We start from the raw sequence: 27631 nt of genomic DNA on the forward strand, positions 1-27631 counted from the left end.
CCCGCGGCGCGTCCTGGGCGGCCCCGGGAGCCGGAGACGGGCGCGGCGCGGCGGAGCGGGCCGGGAGCCGTCGGCGGCCAGGTGGGTGCCGGGAGCGCGGCGGGGGCTCGGGGGCCGCGACGGTGGGGCGCGGGCGCGGGATGAGCGCCGGACCTGGCGCACGCGTGGGTCCGGCGTCCCGGCGACGGGGGCCAAGCCCGGGACCCCTGGACGCCACCCGCCCCGCCCCGGGGCTCCCCGGGGTCTGGCGGCCCGGCGGGGACCGCGCCCCCTCCCCCGGGCGCAGGTAAACAGGCGCGAGCCCGGGGGCGGGGCCTCGGGGGAGGGGGGGCGCTTGTGACGGCCGGCCGGGCGGGGAAGCCGGGTGCGCGGGCGGAGCCGGCCGGCCAGGGGCAGGTCGTGTGGTTTGGGGGGGCTGGCCGCGGGGGGTCTCCCGGCAGGGGGTGTGCGCGAGCGGGCGGGCGGAGGGAGGGCCGCGGCATGGGGCGCTCAGGTGTGCGCGAGGCGGCGCGCGGGGCAGGTGAGCGAGGCGGGGCGCGCGGGCGGGCCGGGGCGGGGGGCTGCGCGCGGGCGGGGCGGGAGCAACTTCGCGCCGCTTCCCGGGCGGGGAGCGCGGCGGCCTCCTGGGCGGCCGTCGGGAAGGCGCGAGCCGGGGGTTGGCTGGTGACGGCGAGGGCGGCGGCCGTGGTGGTCTTTTTGGCTTGTAAGATGCGGGGGGTGGGGGGGCCCGCGGCGGGGGTGTGCCCAGGGTGGGGGACGGGTGGAGGGGCGTGTGGGGCGACTCTCGGCGTCCGCGTGTGGTGGTGCACGTCGGGGGAGCCCAGGGGAGGCGTTCGCTGCCAGGGCTGTCACGCGTGGGGAGCTGGGGTGTGTGGAGGACTCGGCCCGAGGGACTCGCGGCTGCCGCCGGCTCTGCGGGTGCGGCCGGGCAGTGGCTGGGGGGCCGTGGCTCGTGGCCGTGGGCCAGGCTGCAGGCGGGGCGGGCCAGGCTGCCTCGGAGCGGCGGGCTCAGCTGTCTGAGACCACGCTGATGCCGTGGGGGGTCGTGTGAACGATGTTTGTGATCCGGCTGACTCTTGAGTTCACATGGGCGTGAGTGTGTGAGGCGCAGAACGTCACAAATAGTGTGGTGGAGACATGGACCCAGTTAGATGTAGAGGTCGATGACGACAGAGAGCCCCAGCGTGTGAATCCACGGGGTGACACGCTGTATGTCAGAGTGGGCAGTCAGACCTCATCTTAGTGCATTTTGTTTATTGCGCTTTGCAGATAATCCTTTTTTTTTTATTTTTTTTATTTTTTTTTTTTATTTTTTATTTTTTTTTATTTTTTTTATAGAGGCATGTTTTTATTTATTTATTTGTTTGTTTGTTTTGTTTATACATGCACTGGGTACAGTCAGAAGCGCGGGAGGGTGAGAGAATTCACCAGAGCCAGAGCGGGGAGCAGAGCAGGCAGAAGGAGCGAAGTACACTGCTGAGGGGAGCAGCGGGCGGCAGGAGAGGTCTGCGCACCATGTGGGACCCTCCTCCGGTGGCCGGGGAGCAGCCGGGGATCGAACCGGCACCGCAGAGGCCGCGGGCAGCTTCGCAACCCAGCGCTCAACCGCTGCGCCACCGGGGAGGCCCAATCCTTTTTTTTTTAAAAGATTTATTTACTTATGCATACAAGACAAGAGCTGGGGTACAGGCCAGAGATGCAGGGGGTGAGAGGATTCACCAGAGACAGAGTGGGGAGCAGAACAGGCAGACTGACCGAAGTACACTGCTGAGGGGAGCAGCGGGGAGACAGGAGAGGTCTGCTGTGCCATGGGGGTAGCTCCCTGGCCGGGGATGGCACTCGTGCTGCAGAGGCTGCGGGTAGTTCATAGGTTGTGTCTTAACCCCTTGCGCCCCCAGGGAGGCCCTAGATAATGCATTTTTTACAGGCCCCTACACAGCACAAAGATGACAGCTTGATGGCATTTCTTAGGGGCAAAGCCTCTGTGAGTAAGGTGTGTACATTTGTTGGGACATCCGGCGGCGGCACAGCGAGCAGACTGCAGCCCAGCGTGAGCATCATTTCACATGCACTGGCTACGCCCAGAATTCGCTGATGCACTTTACGGTGATACTCGCTGGACCGCGGCGACCTGGCCCTGGGGTGTGTCTGACGCCGACTGTGTGCATTGCAGCAGGTGCAGAAACCGCTGGGCAGGGGCGAGGTATGCCTGAGAGGGGGTGCAGCACCCCCTCTGCGTGTCTGCACAGCTGTCTGTGCCACGGGCACCCAGCGGGGAGTCCGAGGTCAGAGGTCATGTGTGTGTGTGTGTTTGGGACTCAAGTGTCTGGCAGGGCGCCTCATGCCAGGGAGACTCGCTGGCTGGCGGGCAGGCAGAAGGCTGGAGGCGGTGGGCAGAGGGGTCAGGCCACGGGGCGGGCCGTCCTACTGGAAGGGGCGGGCAGAGTGGGACTTGGTCCCATTTTCCAGGCGAGGGGAGATAACCCACCCGTGGTGGCTGCCCCTCCGGGAGGGGAGTGCGAAGGCTGTTGTGAAAGGACGTGTGGAAGAGCGAGTCTGTTGTGCGGGACTGCCAGGAGGGGGTGTGAGTGGGGGTGCCCTGCGGGCCGCGGGCGCGTGAGCACGTGCATTCAGGAGGAGGGCAAGCGCCGTGTTTCCCACAGGGCGGGCCGCGGGCCTGTTTCTCGGGGCGTGGGTCCGGGCGTGCGCTCCCCAGAGGCACCCCCAGCCGTGCCCTGGGCCCTGTCGCCCACACACAAGCGTGCGAAGTGACGCGGGAGACCCCACCCATTCCCGTCCGGGGCGCAGACCCCCGCCGTCCCCACGCTGCCGCACGTGTGTCCCGGCACGCCCGGGCGGGGGCCTGTCCGCGGCGAGGGCGGCGCCCCGTCCCTCCCCCCCCAACGTCTGTCGACTCCTCGGGCCCCGGCGGACACCTGGGCCCCGGCCGGGCCCACCCCGCGCTGGCACCGCAGCCCCTCAGCCCTCGGCCGCCCCACCCCGCCTCCAGTGGCCCGACTGGTTCCCAACAAAAACAGCCGAGAATGAGCTCACGGCGAGGCCGCCGCCTCCACACGCCCCGCCTCGCGCCGGCAGACGAGGGCGCCTCCTGGCCCGGGTCACAGCTGGAGCTCGGGGCCGGGGAGCCCGGGGCCCCGGGAGGCGGGCCAGGTGGGCTGACTGAGACAGCTCCGGGCCTCTTGAGGTTCGCGGCCCACGGTCGGGGTGGAGTTGCCAAGCACGGGCGGGGGCGTGTCGCTTCCAGGCGGGGCCGGGCTGTGAAGGGTGGGGGGCGGCCCACCTCCCCAGAAGGCTGATGGGCGGGTGTGGGGGGGAGACGGCTGGGGGGGTCCCGCTGCTCAGAATGGGCATGAAGGCGAGGGGGCCTGCCTGCCTGGCGCGGCGGTTTCCCCGACCCTGGTCTCTCCCCGCCCCCAGGAGCAGCCATGTCGGTGCAGGTGGCAGCGCCCACAAGTGCGGGGCTGGGCCCAGAGCGCCTGAGCCCCGAGGAGCTGGTGCGGCAGACGCGGCAAGTGGTGCAGGGGCTGGAGGCGCTGCGGGCAGAGCACCACGGCCTGGCCGGGCACCTGGCAGAGGCCCTGGCAGGGCCCGGCCCAGGGATTGGCTTGGAGCTGCTGGAAGAAAAGCAACGAGTGGTGACCCACTCCCTGGAGGCCATCGAGCTGGGCCTGGGAGAGGCCCAGGTACGGAGGGGCAGCGATGGGGGGAGGACGGGGAACCTGGGGGCCGGGTAGGCGAGCGGGGAAGTGGGGAGGCGTAGGGCAGGCCTAGGAGGGGGCAGGCTCTCGGCCAGAGAGGGAGTGCCCTGGGCAGCATTTGGGGGGTCTTTGTGTGTGACAAGGCCCCCTGCACTGGGCGGGATCCTTTGCGGAACTGTGGGTCCAAGGGTGGAATGTGCCACAGCCTTGTCCTCATTTCTGAGCTGGTGCAATCGGGAACCCTGGGCAGGCTGTGGGCACGTGTCTGGGAGCCACTGAGCACCCCTGGAGCCACTTTGTAGGGGTCTCTGAAGGACCTGGGGGACCCTGGGCAGGACGGGGTGCGCTGGTCTGAATGAGCCCCGCCCCCCACCCGCAGGTGCTGCTGGCCCTGTCGGCGCACGTGGGCGCGCTGGAAGCGGAGAAGCAGCGGCTGCGGGCGCAGGCCCGGCGCCTGGCGCAGGAGAACGCGTGGCTGCGGGAGGAGCTGGAGGAGACGCAGCGGCGGCTGCGGGCCAGCGAGGAGGCCGTGGCCCAGCTGGAGGAGGAGAAGCGCCACCTGGAGTTCCTGGGCCAGCTGCGGCAGTACGACGCCCCCGCGGAGAGCCAGGAGAGCCAGGTGCCCGGCCGGCCGCCAGCCCTGTCCCTGTCCCTCCGCAGAGCCCCGCGAGCCCGCCCGCGGCTCCCCTCAGCCCAGAGGAGGAGCCGGGCTCCCGCCCACAGCCGCCCTCAGACCCTGAGCTCCAGCTCCCTGACCTCTGCCTCTCCCGCGCCCTCCGCAGCAGCCCGAGTGCCCCCCTCGCCGCGACAGCCTGGCCTCCCTGTTCCCCAGTGAGGAGGAGGAGCGGAAAGGTGGGCGTCGGCCCTGGTCTCCGCAGGGGGTGCGGAGGGCGGGCAGGGCAGCAGTAGGGGGAAGCCCGTGATGGGGGGCGGTGACAGGCAGGGCCCCCCCAGGCGCGCCCCGCGTCCCAAGCTAGAGGGGGGCGGGAGGCAGCCCCGTCCTGGCTGTGCGGCCCCCCGAGGCGGGCTGGAGGCCGGGGGTGACCGCACCCTCCCGTCCCAGGCCCCGAGGCGGCGGGGGCCGCGGCAGCGCAGCAGGGCGGCTACGAGATCCCGGCCCGCCTGCGCACCCTGCACAACCTGGTCATCCAGTACGCCGGGCAGGGCCGCTACGAGGTGGCCGTGCCGCTGTGCCGCCAGGCGCTCGAGGACCTGGAGCGGAGCTCGGGCCACTGCCACCCCGACGTGGCCACCATGCTCAACATCCTGGCGCTGGTGTACCGGTGAGGGGCCGGGAAAGGAGCTGGGGAGGCTCCTCCGCTCGGGCGAGGTTTCGGAGATCCTAGGAGAGTGGGGCCGAGGTCTGGGGGTACAGGGACCCCATACTAGACTTGGGTGGTGTGAGACCCAGAAGAGACCTCCCCCTCCAAAGGGAGCCGCCCATGCTGGGGTGAGCCTGCCCTGGCACCTCAGCCTGGCTGACCCCCCTGCACCCCGGGCCGCCCCACAGGGACCAGAACAAGTACAAAGAGGCCACAGACCTTCTGCACGACGCCCTGCAGATCCGGGAGCAGACGCTGGGCCCCGAGCACCCCGCGGTGAGTGAAGGCCCGGGTGGGCCGGGGCGAGGGGAGCTGAGCCTCCCACGTCTGACCTGCGCCCCACCCCGCAGGTGGCCGCCACCCTCAACAACCTGGCGGTCCTCTATGGGAAGCGGGGGCGCTACCGGGAGGCAGAGCCCCTGTGCCAGCGCGCCCTGGAGATCCGGGAGAAGGTACCCCCCGCCCGTCTGTCTCGCTGGGCCCTGCTCACTGGGCCCTGAAGCGCCAATTCCATGACCCGCATCCCGTGGCGCCCCTTCCCCGTGACCTTTACCCCTCCCCCCCGTTTGGTGCGAGCCCTGCTCCCAGCCTCATGCCAGGCCCTCGCCCGCAGCGGCTTTGCCTGCGCCCGCCGACCACTCCTCACTCAGCTCGGTGGCCCTTCAACCCCTCCCGCCCCCCGGGACCGCCGTGACCCCAATAATCCTGCTCGCTGATGCCTTTCTACCCCCCACCCCATCTCCCTACTTCAATCCCTAGGTCCTGGGCGCCGACCACCCCGATGTGGCCAAGCAGCTCAACAACCTGGCCCTGCTGTGCCAGAACCAGGGCAAGTTCGAGGAGGTGGAGCGGCACTACGCCCGGGCCCTGAGCATCTACGAGGCCCTGGGGGGCCCCCACGACCCAAACGTGGCCAAGACCAAGAACAACCTGGTGAGGCGCTGCGGGGCGCGGCTGGCACTCAGGCCTGGGACCTGGTCCTTCCCACCCTGGGGAGGCACCCACTGGCTGCACCCCAGCATAGGAACCCCATGTGTGCCTGGCACTGAAGCAGGTGTCCCCCAAGACTCGGCTTCCATGCCGGGTCCCGTAGACAGCCCGAGTGAGAGGAGGCAGACGCTCGCTGGGAGCAGATGACATCGCAGCCCTTTATTGAGTCCCCTCCGTAGTATTCTCGTTCCTGTTTCTCAAAGGACCCTGGGAGGCAGGCGTTACCCCAGTTTGCACACGAGCATAGCGAGGCCCAGAAAGGTGGTGTCACCACCCCGAGCCGGGCCAGGCTCCGAGCCACCTGCCCCGCGCAGGGAGTGGGCCCGGGCCTCAGCCCCGCCGCTGGCTGAGCCCCGTCTTGGGCAGGGTGCCGCACTGGTCCAGTTCGCCCTGCAGAGGAGGTCCCGGGGGGCTCCTCCAACTTAACAAGGTCACCCAGGCCACCCCCTCCCGCAGGCCTCAGCCTACCTGAAGCAGAACAAGTACCAGCAGGCAGAAGAGCTGTACAAAGAGATCCTCCGCAGGGAAGACCTGCCCGCCCCTCTGGGTGAGTCCCGGCCCTCGGCCCCCGCGGGCGCGCCACGTCTGCCGTGCCCTGACGGCGCTCGTTTCTTCCCCAGGAGCCCCCCGGGCAGGCAGAGCTGGGGATTCGGAACAGGTAGGAAGGGCGGCGGGCTCGCGGGGGCGGGGGGTGCCCTGGACGGGATGGGAGCCCTGAGCGCCGTCCCGGGACCCTGCAGGGCCTCCGGAGGAGCAGCTCCTTCTCGAAGCTCCGCGAGTCGCTCCGCGAGTCCATCCGGCGCGGCAGCGAGAAGCTGGTGTCGCGGCTCCGAGGCGAGGTGGCGGCGGGGCCAGGCGGGTGAGTGGGGCCTCGAGCTGTGACGGCCTCTGCGTCTGCGACCTCCGGCCCCCACTGCCCACTAACGCCCCAGCTCCCCCCTCCCTGGGGCGCGCCGACGCCCTGACTCCCGGCCCCCCGCGCCCGCAGGATGAAGAGAGCCGTGTCCCTCAGCACGCTGAGCGTGGACGGGCCCAGGGCCGCCGGCACCCAGGTGAGGGGCGGCCGGGCTGCGGGCTGGGGCGGGAGGACTGCGGCCTGGCGGTGTGGGGTGTCCCCCGCCACGTGCACCCTGAGACCATCCCGTGTGTCCCCAGTTCCCCAGCCGCCACCTGAGCGAGGCGTCGCGGACCCTCAGTGCCAGCACCCAGGACCTGGGCCCCCGCTAAAGCGCACAGGACCTCGTGGCCGCAGCTGCGCGGGGAGGGCGGGCGCGGGCACCCAGCTGTGGGCTCCGGGTGCCCGCATGTCCTCCGGGGCAAGGCTGATTAAAGCGGCAGAGTCACAGCAGTCGCGTCGTCTACCTGGGGCCTGCGAGGCCCTCCACACCCCGCGCGCACCGGCGGCGGCCACCTGGGGGCCTAGAGCTGCTGCGCGATCTGCTCTATCCTCCGCAGCGTCTCCTCCGACTCCAGCTGCTCCAGGCTGAGCAGGGACAGGCCCAGCTGGTCCTCCTGGAGGGAGAGGGAGGAGGAGGCGGCGTCAGACCGGGCAGGAGGGGGCCGGGGGCAGGACGTCAGTTTGTAGGATGTAAGGAGGTGACTCTGCAGACAGCACAGGCCCGAGGGAGGGAGGCAGCGGCCGGAGAGCTGCTGGTGCCCTGGCTAAAGGAGGGTCTGCTTTCCAGGGCACCGTCGCCCCCACATCCCTGTCCCTGCCTCCCTGGGGCTCCCCCATCTGGCATCTGTGGCCATCTTCGGGGCTGCAGAGAGAAGCAAGGGGCCTCCCTGGAGGAAGAGCTTATGGGGGGCGGGGCGGGGGCGCTGTGTGGCCTTGTGCTCACCCGGTGGAACGGCTGTGCCATCTGCCTCAGGAAGTACTTGGCCACCTGCACCCCCTCATCGACAGTGAGGTTGAGGTTGGCATCTGTGAGGTGCTCCTGGATCCAGCGGGGCAACTTACCCCGCTTGTCAGCCCGGGCAAAGCGCTTTGAGCAGGAGAGAGAGAGGGTGAGGACCTGGTGGGGAGCCGGCCCCTGCGCCCACATCGGGAAGAGGTCTGTGGGGGGCCCACCTACGGGGGGGCAGTGCAGTGCACACACCTTGTCAGCAAAGACCATGAGGCCGTAGTCGGTCTTGCCCCGGATGGCCCGGCCCACGCACTGGGCGGCGTGGCGCATGGCGTCGAAGGTGAGGAAGTCATTCTCACGGATCTGGAACTGGTCTCGCAGGTACTCCAGCCGTGCCTGTGGGTGCGAGGGGTGATACGGGGTGATGAGGGCACCCACCTGCCCTCCAGCACGCCCCACCGCAGCCTGCACCTGCGCCCTCACCTTGAGGATGCGGCTCTGGGTGTAGACGTAGGGGACGCCGAACATGATGACGGCCCGTCCGTAGTGGTGCACTGCGTGGGCGGAGAGCAGCAGGCGTGAGCGCGGGGCCAACCTCAGCTGGCCCAGGAGGCGCAGATGTTCGGCGTGAGGAGTGCTGGGTCGGGCACCAGGGGACAGAGAGCACAGGTGGCCGGGAGCTGCCCCGTGGCGGGGGTGATGGCACCCAGGGGCCCTTCCCACTCACCAAAGTCGATTCCCTCTGACACTTTGCCTCGGGCTACGGAAAGCAGGATGGCGCCTCGGCCGTTCTCGCAGGCCTGTAGAGAGCCTGCGCGTGAGCCTCCCGCACCTGCGGGGCCTCTCAGCCCTAGGCCCACCGGTACCCACCTCCTGGTACTTCTCCAGAGCCACACTGGTCTCCGCGCCATCTTGGGTCTCAATAAACAGCAGCTTGTTGCGCTGGATGTTCTCCAGGATCCCCTGCAGAGGGCGGCAGGGTGAGGAGACTCAGGCGAGGCAGAAGCAGGCAGAGGCACACAGTGAGACCGACACTCAAACATGGAGACCCACTCAAACATGGAGACCGGCACGTTGTGGTTTATTTTTTTAATATTATATTTTTAATATTACATTTTTATTGAGGTATCCTTGGCTGACAACAGTGCATATTTTAGGGTGATAGATTCAGCATGGTTCATGGGGGCTCCCTCCCTTGGGTCCCTACACCTCCTACTCATTGTATGCAAAGAGCATGTTTGCTATGGCATTTTAAAGTGGTGTCTCAGAGTCACTGAAAATACTTTGTGGGACGTAGTGACCGTCTTTCCCAAGCCGGGCCAAGGCCCACAGGGGGTATTTAGAAAGTGTGATGCACACAGGGTTGATTTCCATCCTGAAACAGGAGTGAAGGGTTAGCGAAGTGCGTGGATGGGTCCTGTAGCTGATTAGGGACCGGTGGGCTGAAGGAGCTTGTTTCACAGGGCCTGCTGGGCTTACGCCTCTTGCGTCAGTCTCAAGCTCCTTAATAGGTGGGCTAACTCACGGCAGGCTGGAGGTCTCCCCGGTGGCGTAGGGGTTTAAGGCTCAGTGCTGTCATAGGCGAAACGGCCCGAGTTCGAGCCCCGGCCGGGGAACCTCATGCAGGTAGGGTGCGGCGGACCTGTTTCTGTTTGTCCGCTGCTGCCAGAGTGTGCGTGTAGAGTGTGCGTGTAGAGTGTGCGTGTAGAGTGTGCGTGTAGAGTGTGCGTGTAGAGTGTGCGTGTAGAGTGTGCGTGTAGAGTGTGCGTGTAGAGTGTGCGTGTAGAGTGTGCGTGTAGAGTGTGCGTGTAGAGTGTGCGTGTAGAGTGTGCGTGTAGAGTGTGCGTGTAGAGTGTGCGTGTAGAGTGTGCGTGTAGAGTGTGCGTGTAGAGTGTGCGTGTAGAGTGTGCGTGCGTGGCTTTCTTCTTCCCTTCCTCCACCTCATTGCACTGCTCCCCCTGCCATCTAAACACTTCCCTGGGGCGTTCCGCGTACACCAGACATACCTGCTCGTACCAGGACGCCACGGTGCTCTCCATGTACTGGTAGCTGGTGAAGAAGGCCACGATGCCATCCGGGACCACAGCAGACATCTCCAGCAGGAGGTTGCCATAGTTCCGAATCACCGCTGCAGGGACGCGGGCCTTGGCGACGTGCTCCCGTGTCCCCACAGCTGTGCTGCCTCAGCCACCCTGGGACCTCCCGTGACTGTGTAGGCTCCTTCACCACGAACCCCACTGACCTCCCTCACGCTCATCCTCCCCAGGTGGAAACACATGGCCCAGATTCCCCCCCCCCCCCCCGCAACTCTGCCTTCACCCACTTCATTTTGTGTCCACTACTGCAGCTGCTCCCCACCCACCCCACCGACACAAGCCGCCGGGCCCGCATACCAATATCCTCCCGGGTCTCAAACTTGGAGCTGATGGCCACCTGGTCGTTGCCGCGGCCAATGATCTGCGGTGGGGGGGCGGTCAAGACAGCAGCGCTGTGACGCAAGTGCCCGCGCCACCGCGCTTCCCCAGACCCACAACACTGACGTCCCCTCCACTCCCCACTCCTGGGCCACGAAGATAGAGGACCCGAGGCTGGGAGGAGAGTAGCCAGCCCAAGGCCACCCACGAAATAAATGCTAGGGATGAAGGGACCCCACATCCATGTTCTTGTCCGGAAATTCCCCCCCCCCGCCCCCCAGCCTGTCGCTTACAAGGTTCCAAAGTAAACCCTCTTCCCACCCTCAACTCTGCACCCCGGCCGATGGCAACCTCACAAAACCAGGGTGCAGCATCAGGTCATCACTGGACACCCCCCTCCCCAACCCCAGCCGCCAAGCCACCATGATCAATTTCAATGCCCAAAAACTACGGTTTTAAGTCTGGCACTAACAGCAGCAAAACCAGCTATGCCTGCTGCTCCCTGGGAGTGTCCCTACTGTGGTGCACACGCCTTGCTGGAATATTCTCAATCCTAAACCACCTCTGGCCCAAGGGCTTTGGCCAGGGCACTGAAGGCCTGTGCTATGATACCCATTTTATAGATAAGGAGGCCAAGGTAGAGAGCCAGGGTCAGCTACCAAGACCACAGCTCAAAGGGGACGCGGGAAAAGCCATGTTGCCCAAAATTTTGACTCCCAGAGCATCTCCCTAGGGCAGGGCCCAGGGCCACATAAGCATTTCAGCCCCTTTATCGCACTAAATCCCCTCCGTCACCCCAGGAGATCGGGGAGGACACGGCTCACATCACAGAGCAGACGCCAGGTGCCACGAACGCCCACCCGCCCACCCCAGCTCGCAGCACCCAGCCCAGACCCCAGAGCTCTCCGGCCTGAGCGGCGGAGGCCCCTTCCTTCTCCCGCACCCCCGCCCTTGCGCACCATGGGGCAGAGGCAGACCCGGGCCAGCGTCATGGTGAAGGTGGCCATGGTGACGGGGTGGAAGTCCAGGATCTTGGGGTAGATATCCAGCGGGGACAGCGTCTGCAGGAGGGACAGCAGCGGGCTCAGCAGGAGTGAGAGCCAGGAGCCCGCCGGGCTGGGCTGGGCGGGGGCCGGGGCCTCACCCCAGACGTTATGATGACAGACTGGAAGCGCTCGAACACGGGCTTGATGGCCAGCGAGGCGTCCATGCAGCTGCAGAGAGCAGGGAGGGGGTGAGCCGGGCGGGGCCTGGGCCCCTGGGTCCCTCGCACCCTGCCGGGGCTGGTCTCACCTGAAGTGCAGGATGGGGTTGGCTATGGTGGGGGTCCGGTCATCAAAGGGCTCAATGATGATGGTGAAACCTGCAACCCCGGGGAGATGCTGGCATCACCCATAACCACACCCGCCAGGCCACACCCAACTGCACCCTCCCTGCACCCCAGCCTCTCCTGCGGGCCCCCAGCTCCCACCCCTGCTCCCTTCATGGCCAGAGGGGCTGTGAAGTCAGGTCCCATCCCTCCCGTACAAGAAGCTCCTCCGACAGTCCCGCGTCACACCACAGAGTCCAGCAGGGTCTGGACCCCGCCCCACCGAACCCATGTCCTCCCTCCTCTCAGCCCACGCTGGGGCCTGTACTTGCAGGCCCCGCCACCTGGGCGCCTAAGTTCTGGTAAACCAGGAACAAGGCATTTCTGGGTCCCCGTCCCTCCCCTTGCGCTGGATGTACGCAGTGAGTGACTGGAGTCACATGCTAGGTTTCACCGGGTTAACAACACTGTCGGGTCCTCTGTGCCCAGCCCTGTGCTGGGGACACTGCCCGGACAGCCCTAGCCTCACCCTGACGGCTCGCCATCCAGTGACAGCGACACGATGCCTGGGCAGGGCTGCGGTAGGAGCCCAGAGGAGGGGTCCTAACCCCACCTAGGGCCGACACAGCTTCCTGGAGGAGCGCATCTCTCTACAGAGGAGAGAAATGACGGTAGCTGGGGAACACCGGCAGTGAGGAAGTCAGGGAACGGTGCTCAGGCCAAAGGAAGTGGTACCGGGGGGCAGGGAGGCGGGAAGCACTGTTCCAACAGCCAACCAAGGGAAGAGGGTGGGACGGGATGTACTCAGAAGGAAGCTTCCAGCAGCACTTGGTGGCTATCGAGCCTTGGGGAGGGGGCTGGACTCTGTGCTGTTGCCAAGGCCAGTCCAGGCCACAGGACGCCAAGCAGGCCTGACCTGCCTTCCTGAACAGTAGAGTAATCCCTGGGATCACACTGTGCCCTCAGCCAGCTCCAGGCTGAAGCCTGGACAGGATAACTGACCAGCACGCCCGTCTCCTCAGCAAGCCACGCCCCTCTCCTCAGCAAGCCACGCCCCTCTCCTCAGCAAGCCACGCCCCTCTCCTCAGCAAGCCCGCATCTGAGCGTAATCCTCTACTCCTCCCCACCCCCTAGGCCCCCACACCAGGCATCTCGCTCCCATACCTCTCCACCCCCTCCCTTCTCTCCTGCTCCAAGTCCCTGCCAGAAGAATCTTTCTACAGCACAAATACAGCCCTGCCTTCCCTTGCGCAGAACCTGCTGTGGCTTCCTAGTGCCACTGAAGCACAGCAACCGAGTCTACCCCTGCACATTGGCGGGACAGGAACATGGGCTGACCCCACATCTCTGGACTTATTTCAGATGAACCCCACCCTTCTCAACTCTGCAGCCAGAAGGCGCCTTTGAAAAGACCACCCCAACCACAAGATTTGCTCCCCACTGCCCTACAGATAAAGCCCAAACTCCTGAGCCCAGCCCTACAAGGTCCCACATGTCCAGCCTTCTAGACGCTTCTGGAGGACCGGCCCAGGCAGGAGGAGGCAAACATACCCTTGGCGTAGGTGCTGACAAGGGTGGCAAAGTTAGCCAGGAGGGTGAGTGGGGAGAAGTCGGCCAGGTCGGAGATCTCCAGCGTGTGCAGCAGGGAGCGCAGGCGCTCAGCACAGAACCTGGGGAGAGGAGGCAAAATGGAGTCAAGGGAGGAAGCTGGAGCAGGAGGACCCCTCCTACCCCTGGCAGAGCACTGGGCATGTGTCTGTGCCAGGTAGTTGGATGCTCTGGGAGGGCAGGGCCTGCGTCTGTGCTGGTCACGTGTGCCCATGAGGTAAATGCCTTCAGCACAGGGCCTGGGCTGTGTGGCACCACAAGACCCACCTGGCCGGAGGTCACACATCACACCACTCCACACATAGGATGGTTCTCCGTCATCACAGAGACCCACGTCCACACCCAGAATCCCACGCGAAGGGATGAAGTGACATGAGTCCTGGGAGCCACCAGCCAGCACACACTCGCTCGCACCCAGCCCGTCACTCCATGCGCCAGACTCAGGCGCTCTCCGTGACGCGCTCCCAGGGAAAGCCTCACACCAACATAATGCTCAGGCTTGGGGCGCACTCCCCAGGAACAGGTCACAGGGCAGAGCACCCGGCTTTGCAGCCAGGCAGATACTCAAGTTTAAAACCCTCCTCCCCAAAGCATTTCTTCAATCTCATTGTCTCTATGCCCATGCTGAACTGGGTGCCAGTTCTGGATGCCCCCAGCCTCCAGGCCTCCCCCATCTCAGCCCTGTCCACCCAGGTCAGCCCTGCCTGGGGGCAGGTCCCTCTGTCCTGCTGGACTGAACCCCATTTCTGCCACTGCTGGGTCCTGGCATCGCCCGCCGCAGGGCCTGACGATGAAGACATGCTAACGTGTGTGTACAGATGAAGAAACATGAAAAGGAAGGACAGCGGCCAGGGGCTCCTAGCCGGCTACTTAATCCCTCTCCCAGCAAGCCCCCTTCTCCAGGGAGCCCCCCATAATCTCAGTCTCAATCACTCACTGTCTCTTCTCCCAACAGTCACAATGTTGGTGAGTTGGGATCACCTCTCATTCCCAATGCATCCCCTCCTCCAGGAAGTCCTCCTGGTCCTCAGACTGAAAAGGTGCTCCCTTCATGTCCCCCCTACCCCATCCCAGCCCTACCCATTCTGGGTCATCCCGGCCAGGACAGGTCGGTGAACCTGGGAGGGCAGGGAGGGTCAGAGCTGCCTAGGTCACCATGGTGTCCCAGCACAGACTGGGCTCAATCCCAGACTGGGCTCAACCTGTCAACCCCAGGCCACAGGGAAGACAAGAATCAGTAGGTGCTGGGCCCACACCCATCCATGGGGACCCCCAGCCGGCTGTGGGGGCAGCACCTGAGGGGCTTGCGCTGGATGCACACGCGCTGGGCCAGGCCGCTGAGGAAGGCGGGGGGGCTCTCCTGCACCACGTGCTGCACGCGCAGCCGCCACTTGACATACTCCAGCAGGCGCCGCAGGAAGCCCAGGAAGTGCTCCGCCGTGCGAATGGAGCCGGGCACTGCCTCTGCGTGTGGGAGAAGGGTCAGCTGGGCACGGCCGGGCCGGGCCAAGCACAAGCACAGCAGGCAGCGGCTCACCCTGCAACACCTCGTCGGGCAGCACGGGGTTGGCCAAGTGGGCGTCGGTCTCTCGGGCAGCGCTGGCCTCCCGCAGGCCCTCCACCAGGCGCCGGTACTCTTCCCGCAGACGCTGCTCGTCCGTCTCCTTGATCCTGCGGGAGAGAGTGTGTGTGAGGAGAGCAGGGACCCCTGGAAGGCCCCTGGAACGAAGCCCGGGAGAGACCGGGCCACACCTGAGCACGGTCTTCTGCAGCGTCTCCAAGTTGCTCTGGCACCGGTCAAGGGTCCGGCGGGTGAGGTTGACGCTCATGGAATCGATGCAGACATTGTCTAGGGGGAGGCAGGAAGGCGGGCGCGGTCAGGCAACACCCCCCAAGCCCGGGGAGACTGCCTGCCCACCTGGTAGCCTCCTCACCGATGTTGTGGGCCTCATCGAAGACCACCACGGCCTTGCGGGCCAGTTCCTTGGACACGAGGTCGGCAATCTTGGGGTCCAGGAGATAGTGGTAGCTGTAAACCACCACGTTGGCGTGCAGGATCTGGGAGGAAGGAGGGCAGGGTCACCAGCTCCCCATGGAGCCAGGCCCCCCGCACCCACACATCACTCCCGCACAGACCCAGAGCAGTGAGGTGAGGAAGGACAGATGTGAGCAGATGGATGCACAGACAGGCAGGCATAGACAAAGTGAAGACAGACGGGGTGGGCAGACAGAGGGAGATACAGACAGACCAGCAGAGACAGCAGGCAGTCCGCATGCCTCACACAGTCCCCCGCACCCTGCAGCCTCTCACCGAGTAGCGGGCAAGGAAGTACGGACACCAGCCCTGGCGCTGCCCCAGGGCCTTCAGGTCGTCCAGGTTGTAGATGCCCGCAGGGAGGGGCACCTGGCGCCCATGAGCATCAAATTCCTGGGGTGGGATAAGAAGGAGTAGGGGGTCAGGGAGGCTGGCCGTCCCAAGTGGCCCTCCCTCAGCAGCCCAGCCCGCAGGCACCTCGTAGAAACGGCAGTGGGGCAGACTGGAGTCCTGCTGGAACTGCGCCCGCACGTACGAGGCCGTAAGGCTATGGCACTTCCCGTCCACATCCTTCCCAAAGCGCAGGGGCGTCACCTGAGGGCCAGACAAGGGGTGATAGCGCTGAGGGACCCCATCAGTTCTGGAACCCAGGGGTCTGCTCTGTGCCTCACCAGGTGGCCAGGAGCCCATCCTGTCAGGGGCCAGACTCTGGGATTTTCAGGAAACTCAAATCTCAAGCAGTTTCATTACTGAACGGTTAAGATACTTGGGAACCTTGGCCTCCCTGGTGGCGCAAGAGGTTAAGCACCGCACTGTGAAGCTGTCCGCAGTCTCTGCAGCATGAGTTCGATGCCCGGCCGGCCAGGGAGCAACCCACATGGCACAGCAGATCTCTCCTGTCTCGCCCGCTGCTCCCCTCAGCAGTGTATTTCAGTCAGTCTGCCTGTTCTGTTCCCCACTCTGTCTCTGGTGAATCCTCTCACCCCCCGCATCTCTGTCCTGTACCCCAGCTCCTGTATGCATAAATAAATAAATCTTTAAAAAAAAAAAAGGTACTTGGGAACCTAACTGCAGAGATACAAAAGCAGTGAGATCAAACAATGTTAAAAGAAATAAAAGAAGACAAAAAGAAATGGAAAGACATCCCCTGCTCATGGATTAGAAGAATTAACATTATCAAAATTACCCTCCTACCAAAAACAATTAACAGATTCAATACTATTCCAATAACAATTTCAGTGACATTCTTCAAAGAAATAGAGTAAATATCGATGAAATTCACATGGAGCCACCAAAAACCCCAAATAGCCAAAGCTCTCCCGGAAAAAAAAAAGAAGGGAATGGAGGTATCACACTCCTGGACTTCAAACTATACTACAAAGCCATAACACTAAAGACTGCATGGTATTGAAACAAGAACAGGCACAAAGGTCAATGGAACCGAATAGAAAATTCAGAAATAAACCCATAGATTTACAGTCAACTAATCTTTGACAAAGAAGCAAAGACTATGCAATGGAGCAAAGGACGTTTGTTCAATAAATGGTGCTGGGAAAACTGGGTCACTACGTGCAAAAAAATGAAGCTTGACTACTCCTCACACCATGCACAAAAACTAACTCAAAATGGATAAATGGATTAAAGAACTAGACATAAGACCTGAAACCATAAAATATATAGAAGGAAATATAGGCGAAATACTACATGACATGCACCTCAAACACATCTTTATAGACACATCACCTGAAGCAGTGATAGTGAAGGCAAAGATAAAGAGCTGGGACTACATCAAATTAAAGAGCTTCTGTACAGCAAAAGAGACAGTAACCAAAGCAAAGAGACACCCCACGGATTAGGAGAAAAAATTTTGCACACAACACTAACGATAAAGGACTGATCACAAAAATCTACAAAGAGCTGACGAGACTCAACAAAAACAAAGTAAATAACCCAGTCAAAAAATGGGCAGAAGAGGGGCCTCCCCTGGTGGCGCAGGCAGTTGAGTGCGGCGCTGTGAAGCTGTCCGCAGTCTCTACAGTGCTGGTTCGATCCCGGCTGGCCGGCGAGGGTCCCACATGGTGTGTCAGACCTCTCCTGTCTCGCCCGCTGCTCCCCTCTGCAGCGTATTTCGGTCATCTGCCTGTTCTGTTCCCCGCTCTGTCTCTGGTGAATCCTCTCACCCTCCCGTGTACCCCAGTTCTTGTATAAATAAAATAAATCTTTAAAAAAAAAAATGGGCAGAAGAGTTAAAAAGAAACTTCTCCCAAGAGGACGAGCAAATGGCCAACAGGCATATGAAAAATGTTCAGCATCACTTGTCATCAGGGAAATGCAAATCAAAACTACCATGAGATGCCATCTTACACCAGTGAGAATGGCACGTATTAAAAAAACTAGCAACAACAAATGTTGGCGAGGGTGTGGAGAAAAAGGAACTCTCCTGCACTGTTGGTGGGAGTGCAAACTGGGCCAACCACTGCGGAGAGCTGTGTGGAGGTTCCTCTTTTAGCTCTTTGTATATGCTCAGGACTGTACACACCGTCTCTCACCTAAACACCTATATAAAGCAAGTAATTATCCCCATTTTACAGAAAGTCAACTGAGGTCCATTGAAGAAATCACCCACTCAAGAGTGTATACCTGGGGCCTCCCTGGTATGCAATAATAAAAATCGAAAAGAAAAAAAAAAGTGCACACGTGTAAGTTTCAGAGTCAAGAATCCAAGCCTGCACTCCAGAAACTGCCTCTTTAACTTTCCCTAGGCTGGGGGAAAGAAGGAAGGCTTCCTGGGGGAGGGTGCCAGCCTGGGCCCTGAGCAATGCACTGGAATTCAGCAAGTGAGAATTTGCTGCAATTTTGTGCGAGGCACCCGCCCACTGCCGTGAGGTCTGGTCTAGGGAATCTGGGCTTCCTGGATGCAAGACCTTAGGATGAGGGACGGCCTGGGTACTCACCTCAGGATGGATACACAGGTTCTTCCGGGAGCTCAGAGCCAGCCCCAAAAATGGGAGCTTCTCACCCTCCTGCTTCTCGTAGAAGTTGAGCAGTTTACGGAGCTCTTCAATCACCTGTTCCAGTCCAGGATGGGTCTCAGCCTCATTGCAAGCACAAGCCGCTGCCCAGCCAGTCTTCCCCCAACTTCCCAAACACCCCCCAAATCTCTGAGGGGGGCCAACAAGGCTGGAGAGGCGCGGGGGAGCACCAGGACGGGCCCGGCTCACCTTCTCAATCTCTGGCACAGTCCGTGAGCAGTAGATGAGCTTAGTGACCTCCAGGGGATGTGCCTGCCAACGACAGTGGCTCAGTCCCTGCTGGAGCCTTCCGCCTCCCACCCTGGGCCCAGCAGGTCCCTTACCCGCTGGTAGGCCATGATCAGGGCCAACAGGGACACCGTCTTCCCGGTGCCTGAGGGCATCTCCAGGACTCCATGACCCTGCCGGCAAGGGGCACAAGGCAGACTCAGGGGCACAAACTCTGGGGACCCCTGCCCCTTTCCAGAACATCCCCATCTTGGAATAGGGCAGCATAACTAGCTGTGGGCGCCAGGGACATTGGCGCCCCACAGCTGCCAACCCTTTGCTGAGCGGTCTTCACCCCGGGCCTCAGCATCCTCCTCTGAACCCGGCCTATCAGGCGGCTGCTGTTTCTCATCATTTTTTCCCTTTGCAAAGCAGCGGTGGCGGCTCTTTCTGCAAATCCTTGCTTGCATCTGTGCTTTCCCTAATGCACCTATCCTAAAACCAACAAGACCCAAGCCTCACAAACTCCTCCTCAGGGCCTGACTATGCGCACACTGGGGATTCCACACTCAGCCTCCTATCTGACATGCAGTGAGCGCTGCTTTTCTTAGCCAAAGGCCGTCCAAAGCACCAGCTCTGCGGCTGGTACTACTTTCAAGAGTCTCTCAGAAGAGTTTCTGAACCTCGCTCTAGGGACCACATCGTGGGGGGTGGGCTGACACTGGGGCTCGGGCTGTCCTGTTCAGCAGCAGCCGGCCAGGCCCGCCATCCACTGGAGCTGGACCACCAGGGAAGTCTCCAGACCTGGAGGAGGTGGGGCGGGGATCCGAGTGGTCCGGGGTGGCGAAAGGCCGCGTCTTCCCCAGTGAACTATCGCCTGGAACCCTCCCGTTAACCGCTGGGCGAGCGCCTTTGGCCGGGTGAACACGGGAACAGGGCGAGGAAGGGATGCACCCACAGTGCTGTTGTGGGTCCAGGACGCCCACCCAAGTGGCCGGCTCCGAAGTTCACCCCTAACGACGGGCCACTGCGCTCCGGAGAACACGCTGGCTGCCTCGGGGGCGAGCGTTTCCCAATGTGCCATAGGAGACGCGCCGGGGCCGCCCCCGGACAGCTGGACAGCGGCGGGCCCGCCACCCACCTTGGCGTCCAGCGTGCGCTTGAGCTCCAGCATGTAGGAGAACTGCTCGGGGTAGATGTAGTCGTAGGGGAAGTGCACCAGCAGCCCGTCCACGTTGAGCCTGGCGGCGGGGAAGGCGGTCAGGCCCTGGCCAGCCCCTGGCCAGCCCCTGGCCAGCCCCTGCTGACCAGGGCGGAGGTCAGGCCCCGCCCCCACCCCCCTCGCCGCGATCCGGCCGAGCGGCCACCGCACCCGCCCGCCCCGCGGCTCCCCCCGCCCCCCAGGAGCCTCCGGCCCCCTCGGCATCCCCCGGCCGACCCTCCCCCGACCGCCCCGCGGCTCCCGGCGCCATCCCCACCTCGCCCACGCCTCCAGCCGCCCCCCGCGCGGCGCGGGCCCCAGGCACGCCCCTCGGCCCGCCCGTCTCCCAGGCCCCCCGGCCGCTCCCCCGGGCCCCCGCTCACTTCATGGCGCCCGCCGCGCCGCGCGGAGTCCGCCGCCTCCTACATGAACACTCTGCGGGAGGCGCCGGCCGGCGGCTTCGAAGTTGGGGGTCCCGCCTCCGTCGCGACGCCATTGGCTGATCCTGCCTGTCAGTCCACTGGGCGACGCCAGTAAGAGTAATGCGCGTGCGCACCGCAATGCGGGGGCGGCGCCCGCGGGAGGTGTCACTGAGGATCGCCGAGAACGAGGAACTAATCACGGAAGAGACGGGAGAGGGTCGAGCCATTCACAGGATTCGGTCTTCCTGCTCCGGGTTTTCTGAGTAGCGCGGAGAGTTTCGGGGGAAATAAATGACAGGGGAACGGGGGCGGGGGAGGGGGAGAATAAATGACAGGGGAGCTGGAGGGGGGCGGGGCCCCACGAATTAGGAATGGCGTCGCAGCACATAGGCATTATTTAGAAAATGCCTACTGTGTGCTAGACTTCTTCGGGACAACGCGCACTTGAAGGGGAGCAACACCTAGTGGTTTGGGGCCAGTTTTTCCCTAAGCCCCAGTTTCCTCAGTTCTCGAGTGGGGATCCCGGTACTGTTGGGGAGGCAGCTCATCTTTTTCTGCCGGAAAGGTTCGGCAGGGAAAGACGAGGAGGGCAAGACGAGGACGACAGAATAAGTTTAAAAGGAGGCTTTATTGCGATCCCCGGCGAACTTCACGGACACAAGCTGGGGGTCGGGGAAGCCGCGCCTACTGTCAGGGCAAGTGAGGTTTTCATAGGATGGGAAGAGGGAAACCGGGCTTGCAGGTCAGGAGGACCAGTTGTTTTCTGATGGTATCAGCAGGTCCTCATTCTCGCCCTTAGGTGGGCTTCCCACCAGATGTCTTTTCGTCCCAGTCACTCTGGTCCCCGCCAGACCTTTCGCTGCCCTTTTAGGACTATTGATGCAGCAATTAAATCCATAGCCCTCCCTGCCTTGGAGATACAAGGCCTTCCCCTCTAAGGTGAGCAAGCCTTGCTTAACATGTTTAACGTTTTGCTTTTTCCTTCTTGCACACCAAGGACAAGGTGAAACAGTGCTAAACAAGGCCATATTGGGACTACTCTGTGACAAAGAGAGTGACCTTTAGAGGACAAGCCGCTGTCTGTAGGTTCTCTCTCTCACCCACACAAAATTGCAAGATCTCTCAGGTGCCGGGAATCAAAAATGGGAAACAGAGAGTCTTTAAGGCCACAATGGCCAGCTTTCTCACCCCAGCTAGGGTTCAGTCCAGAAGTCCAAAACCAAATGCCACTAGTTCAAGATGGCACTGTCCTGTTGATGAGAGTCTGGAACGCGTGCACACTGGGAGGCAGTGCCGCATGGCCAGAAGCAGTGAATAGCTCTCAGGTGACCTGGACACAGAGTGCTGGACAGGACTGGCCAGTAGTGCCAGTTACCAGGAGGCAGCGTCAGAGATACCAAGGGTGAACTGCACTTTGTGAGTTGTTGGGCTACACCAACAAGCAGCAGTTCTTTTTTTGTTTTTAAGAATATTGGTGGGCCTCCCCGGTGGCGCAGCGGTTGAGCGCTGGGTTGCGAAGCTGCCCGCAGCCTCTGCAGTGCTGGTTTGTTCCCCGGCTGCTCCCCGGCCACCGGAGGAGGGTCCCACAAGGTGTGCAGACCTCTCCTGCCGCCCGCTGCTCCCTTCAGCAGTGTACTTCGGTCCTTCTGCCTGCTCTGCTCCCCGCTCTGGCTCTGGTGAATTCTCTCACCCTCCCGCGCTTCTGACTGTACCCAGTGCTTGCATAAATAAACAAATAAATAAATCTAAAAAAAATTGGTATTTATTTATTTAAAAAAGATTTATTTATTTATACAAGCACTGGGTACAGTCAGAAGCGCAGGAGGGTGAGAGACAGAGAGGGGTACAGAACAGGCAAACCGACAAAATACACTGCTGAGGGGAGCAGCAGCCCGCAGGAGAGGTCTGTGCGCCATGTGGGACCCTCACCCAGCAGCCGGGGATCAAACCGGTGCTGCAGAGGCTGTGGGCAGCTTTGCAGCCTAGCACTTAACTGCTGCGCCACCGGGGGAGGCCCTATTTTATTTATTTTTTTAAAGATTGATTTATTTATACAAGAACGGGGGTATAGGCCAGAGGCACGGGAGGGTGAGAGGATTCACCAGAGACAGAGCGGGGAGCAGAATAGGTAGACTGACCGAAAACACTGCTGAGGGAAGCAGCAGGCAAGACAGGAGAGGTTTGCCGCGCCATGTGGGTTGCTCCGCAGCCAGCGGGAACCCAACCAGCACTGCAGAGGCTGCAGACAGTTTCACAGCACTGCGCTCAACCACCTGCGCCACCAGGGAGGCCCTAAAGATTTATTTTATTTATACAAGAGCTGGGGTACAGACCTGAGGTGCGGGAGGGTGAGAGAATTCACCAGAGACAGAGTGGGGAGCAGAACAGGCAGATGGACAGAAAACACTGCTGAGGGGAGCAGTGGGGAAGACAGGAGAGGTCTGCCATGCCATGTGCATATCTCCCTGGCAGGCCGGGATTCGAACCGGCACCACAAAGGCTGCGGACCACTTCTCAGCACTGTGCTCAACTCGCTGTGCCACTGGGGAGGCCCTCCTCTTTCATTTTTTACACTTTCTTTTCTTTTTTTTTAATTTTATATATTATATATATTATATATAAATTTTACACTTTATTTTCTTTTAAAGATTTATTTATTTTTATACAAGAGCTGGGGTACAGGCCAGAGGTGCAGGAGGGTGAGACGATTCACCAGAGACAGAGCAGGGAGCAGAACAGGCAGACAACAGAAACACACTGCTGAGAGGAGCAGCGGGCAGGACAGGAGAGGTCTGCTGTGCCATGTGGGATTCTCAGCAGCCAACGGTGATGGAACCGGCACTGCAGAGGCTGAGGACAGTTTCACAGCGTGGCGCTCAACCCGCTGCGCCACCAGGGAGGCCCCCATTTTTTTACACTTTAAATGGGCAGGTTTATAGGAAAGGAGAGGCACCTGCACTCCCAGGCAGGCAGGAGGGCAGCCTACCTTCCTTTTTTGCCAGCCAGCAAATAAATGAGGCCACTTTCTTTCTCCTCAAAACTCTGTTCTTGGGTCTCCCTGGTGGCACGGGGGTTAACATCTCAGCGCTGTCAAGCGATCACCAGCCACTGCAGCACGAGTTCGATCCCCAGCCAGGTAACTGTAGGGTAAGTAAATGATATCAGGCTTTTCTGCCCTCCCGCCATTAGGATTGATGATGGATCCCTGCGGTCCTGAATGCATGCCTGATGGCGGCACCTGGAGGAGGCTGTGGGCATGCGTGGGTGGATACACCTGTGCTGAGAGACTGGGCTTATGAGGGCGGCTCACGGGGATGCCAGCAGAGAGTGGAACCAAGAGAGGGGCAGACAACAAAAGACAGAACGAGAGCGAAAGAGAAGCAGAGACCACCAGAGAAGGCCAGAGAGCCCAGATAGAGTGAAGGCCTGCCAGCCTCCCGGCCCCCCAGCACCCCTGCCTGCTGTGTACCCAGTAAAATCCCAATAAAAGCCTGAAAAGCCACTGAGGGCTCCAGGACTCCTCCTTTAGCCCGTCCTCTTGGATCATAGAGATCCTACTCCGTCCCCTCCTGCCACTCCAGAGCTCACCCACATGGCGCAGCAGACCTCACCTGTCTCTCCGCTGCTCCCCTCAGCAGTGTGTTTCAGTAGACCCACCTGTTCTGCTCCCCACTCTGTCTCTGGGGAACCCTCTCACCCCGCACCTCTGGCCTGCACCCCAGTTCTTGTAGGCATAAATAAATCTTTAAAAAAAATAACCAGCATGTCACTCGTGCGCATCCCAGGGCCCCACCACCCTTCCAGCAATAAATAAATGCCAGTCCTGCCGTCACACAAACGAGAATGTCCTTTCAGAGTTAGGCAAGCAGGTCCCGAAAATTGGCCCCACATTTCTGAAAACAGGTCCCAGGGAACTAGCCGAACTGATCATGGCCGCTAGGTGGGGGCTGCGCCAGCCAAGAAGTTTGCTGCTCCAGCCCTGAGCCTTAACCAAGAAGCCTGGTGGGGAAAGCTCCACATGCACAGCTGCTCTCTGCAGCACCCCCTAGGAGAACCGACCAGAGGAGCAAACACGTGACACAGATGGTCAAGAGTCAATCCCAGGATGCCTTGTTTTGGAGACACTCATGCTCTCCAGGCCACGTTGCAACCCGTCTTGCTGCTTACACTCTGCTTTCTACTTGCCTCCAGCGGCACTGCCTTTGCCTGCAGCGTCATCTCCCCACCTTGTCCTGCCTCGCTCCTGCTCCTTACCTGCCGACGGCAGACGTGTTCCTCCTCCAGGAAGGCCTCCCTGACTCCTCAGATAACCTCCCTGGGCTCATCCATCCCAGTCTTGGTTACTCTATTAAAGTAGGGGGGAGGGTGGGAGGACCCCTTCAAACCATTATCATGGCACTGAGTACCTGAACCACCTCTGCCAGGCATTGCTCCGCACACTGCCTGGAGCCCCCCCACTCCTGTCCCCCAGCCACACCTGGCCTCCCGGTTCTTCTGCCAGGTACTGGCCTGCACTAGTCAGGTAACCTGCATAACAAATGACCTGGAAGCCAAAGAACAACAACACGGATTATCTCCAGTGCAGCTGAAGTCATTTCGGCTTCATCTGCCAGCTCATCTGGCAAACGACCCACAGCTAAGCTCACCAGGTGGTGCCTGGCGGGATTCATTTCCTGTCTGACTGCAGGCAGGGGAGCCACCCTCAGTCCCTGCCAGGTGGGCATCTCTGGGGGTTAACTGGCTTCATCAAAGCCAGAAAGCAAGAAGAACCAGAAAAAGATTCAAACAATGGCAGCCACTGTCCTGTATAACCTGGCGTCAGCAGGGACAGTCCCTTCTTTGCTGTCTTCCATGTTGGAGAATGCACCCCTTATCCAGCCTGTCCTCAGGCGAGGGGTTGTGCCAGGGTGGACACCAGGAGGCAGAAATGATTGGGGGTCACTTACATGACCAGCCCCAGCCTCCTTTGTAGTCTCTGCTCTGTCTGGAAGGTTCTTCTCCCAGATCTCTGTGTGGCTTCCTCCCTTACGTACCTTGCCTCCTCCAAGGTCCTTTCCTCTGTGAGGCCTTCCCTCACCACCTTATGTAAATTGCAGCACTCTCTGGGCAGGCTGAATAGCGACCCCCAGAGATCTCCAGGCCATGCCACTGCCAGCTGTGCCACTGCCCTTCTATGGCAACAGGGATTTGGCAGGTGTGGTGAAGTTAAAATCTTGAGAAAGGCAGGTGCAGAAGGAAGCCCAACAGGGACACAGAAACCCAGGCAAATGAGACCAGGAAGCATCATGCAGGCGGAAGGCCTTGAATATGGAGGGAGGGGGCTTGAGCCAGGAGCACAAGGAATGTGGTTCCAGAGCTGGGAGAGGCAAAGAAACAGACTTTCCCCTAGAGCCTCCAGAGGGAACACAGCCCAGGCCGACGACTGACACAATGACTTCGTTCAGGGACATTGACTTTGGCCTTCAGGCCTCCCGAACTGTAAGAAGATACTGCGACACAGCGTGTAAAGACGCTTCAATGACAGAACACAAATAGGATGGCGGTGGCAACAGGCCCTGTAGATGTGGCTCGGCCACCTGTTTGTCATTACACTTCACAATTCACACAACGGTGAAGTTGCTGAAGGATGCATTTCTCAGCAGGTATCTGTGCCGTTAAACCAGGTGTGACTGACTGTAAATGTGTCCTTTTAAGCCACTGAGTCTGTGCCAGGTGTTACAATAGCCGTGGAGAATCATTAACTTACCAGCCTGGCCCCAGGATCCACGCCCCTGCTTTCATTCTCCCCATCTTCGCAGTCACCATCTGCTAGAACAGATTTTTTGCTTTTTTTTAAAGATTTGTTTATACAAGAACTGGGGTACAGGCCAGACGTATTGGGGGGGTGAGAGCATTCACCAGAGACAGAGTGGGGAGCAGAACAGGCAGATTTACTGAAATACGGTGCTGAGGGGAGCAGTGGGCAAGGTAGAAGAGGTCTGCTGCGCCATGTGGGTAGCTCACTGGCCGGGGATCGAACTCGTGCTGCAGTGGCTGCCGCGTGCTTCATAGCGTGTGTCTTTTTTTTTTTTTTATACAAGAACTGGGGTACAGGCCAGATGTGTGGGAGGGTGAGAGGATTCACCAGAGACAGAGCAGGAAACAGAACAGCCAGATGGACCCAAGACACTGCTAAGGGGAGCAGCGAGCGAGGCAGGAGAGGTCTGCCAAGCCATGTGGGTTTCTCCCCAGCCAGCCGGGAATCAAACCAGCGCTGTAGAGGCTCTGGACAGCTTCACAGCACTGCGCTCAACCCGCTGAGCCACTGGGGAAGCCCATTGTGTCTTAATCCCTTGTGCCACCAGGGAGGCCTCTTCTTAGCCAACTTGCATCCCAACTCAGGAAGCAGAGGCTTGAATCCCAAATGATACTTACATTTTCAGCACAGTCAAATTATAATAAAGTATGGGGGAAGTGAATGGAGATATTTAGTTGTGCAAGAACTCAAAAATATTTACCTCCTCTTCACCCTTTAAAGGGGACAACAGGAGGGGATAGTCTGCAAGATGAAGAATCCAAGAAAGAAAACAAAGACATAAGGGCCAGGAAATAATATCCAGCTTGGGGAAGCCCCAAGCATCAGCCTGGAGAGCAGCAAATGCAGATTCAAGTAGAAGAAAAAACACTGGGGCGGTGGAGGGGACTCCCTGTTGGCCTAGGAGTTAAATCTCAGAACTATCACCTCTACGGTGTGAGTTCGATCCCCGGCCAGGGAGCTTCCCACATGGTGCAGCAGACCTCTCCTGTCTCCCCGCTCCTCCCCTCAGCAGTGTATTTCAGTTGGTCCACCCATTCTGCTCCCCACTCTGTCTCTGGTGATTCCTCACCCCTGCACCTCTGGCCTACACCCCAGTTCTTCCACATACACACAAAACACAAAACACTGGGGCGTAATGTCAGGTGAATGGAACATCAATGGAACATTTGAAAAATATAAAATGCAAGTGCATGTCAAGTGACAAAGGTAATTATTCATTCTCAAAAATGTTAGTCTGTGTATGTGAGAAAATGTCGGTACATTACATTGCAAAAATATTCACATAATCACACTGTGAAAATGATTGCTGACTGCAAAAATTATGATATGACTTCACTGGGGATAGGGGACTGGGCTCAGCACCCATCGTACCAGGAAATCATAGAGCGTGCCTACACCGGACTGGTCGAGGAGTAGCAACGTCAACATGTTATTTAGAAACATGGTATTCCCTCAGCTAAAAATCAATTTACAAAGAAAACACGGAAGAAAATACCAGAAGAGGTGATCTCTGAAAGCAAAGGGCAGTGGGGAGAGAAGGCACAAAGATGGCTTTATTTTTTCCTGTGATAAAGATGTTAGTACCGTTATGGTTTTTAAAGTATATTCGTGAAATCACACAAAAATAAAAAATTACAGACAAAATATAATCAAGTATATTCATGAAAAGTGATCAAAAGTGGTAGAGGTCAGAGCTGTAGTTACCCTTTATTGGGGCAGGAGGGCACT

At 60.6% G+C, this 27631-nt stretch overlaps 2 protein-coding genes across 5 annotated transcripts; one reads left to right on the forward strand and one right to left on the reverse strand.

The window, feature by feature from the left end:
• Nucleotides 1-3446: 3446 nt before the first annotated feature.
• On the forward strand, nt 3447-7258 carry KLC3 (kinesin light chain 3; the record flags this gene model as incomplete). Of its 2 annotated transcripts, none has more annotated exons than XM_084257163.1 (12): nt 3447-3704; nt 4099-4338; nt 4502-4571; nt 4783-5002; nt 5230-5317; nt 5392-5493; nt 5801-5974; nt 6488-6578; nt 6652-6689; nt 6772-6890; nt 7020-7083; nt 7187-7258. In XM_084257163.1, the coding sequence occupies 12 exons, from the start codon at nt 3447-3449 to the stop codon at nt 7256-7258; spliced, it is 1536 nt and encodes a 511-aa protein (XP_084113289.1). The 2 variants fall into 2 exon arrangements, with proteins under 2 accessions (XP_084113289.1, XP_084113290.1); XM_084257164.1 differs by having other exon boundaries at nt 4511-4571.
• A 192-nt stretch (nt 7259-7450) lies between these two features.
• On the reverse strand, nt 7451-19717 carry ERCC2 (ERCC excision repair 2, TFIIH core complex helicase subunit; the record flags this gene model as incomplete). 3 transcript variants are annotated; one of them, XM_084256752.1, is made up of 22 exons in its annotated part: nt 19625-19717; nt 18600-18677; nt 18466-18528; nt 18199-18312; nt 15722-15838; nt 15521-15637; nt 15144-15267; nt 14962-15058; nt 14747-14880; nt 14505-14673; nt 13153-13271; nt 11586-11655; nt 11437-11506; nt 11252-11353; nt 10272-10335; nt 9885-10006; nt 8749-8841; nt 8606-8678; nt 8362-8432; nt 8131-8274; nt 7873-8016; nt 7451-7543 (listed from the first exon to the last, which is right to left on the reverse strand). In XM_084256752.1, exons 1-22 carry the CDS (start codon nt 19655-19657, stop codon nt 7451-7453), a joined length of 2211 nt encoding a protein of 736 aa, XP_084112878.1. In that variant the 5' UTR covers nt 19658-19717. The 3 variants fall into 3 exon arrangements, with proteins under 3 accessions (XP_084112878.1, XP_084112877.1, XP_084112879.1); XM_084256751.1 differs by having other exon boundaries at nt 7834-8016; XM_084256753.1 differs by lacking the exon at nt 18466-18528.
• Nucleotides 19718-27631: the final 7914 nt, after the last annotated feature.

The sequence above is a fragment of the Talpa europaea genome (assembly GCF_964194135.1).
Source record: "Talpa europaea genome assembly, chromosome: 16".
NCBI lineage: Eukaryota > Metazoa > Chordata > Mammalia > Eulipotyphla > Talpidae > Talpa > Talpa europaea.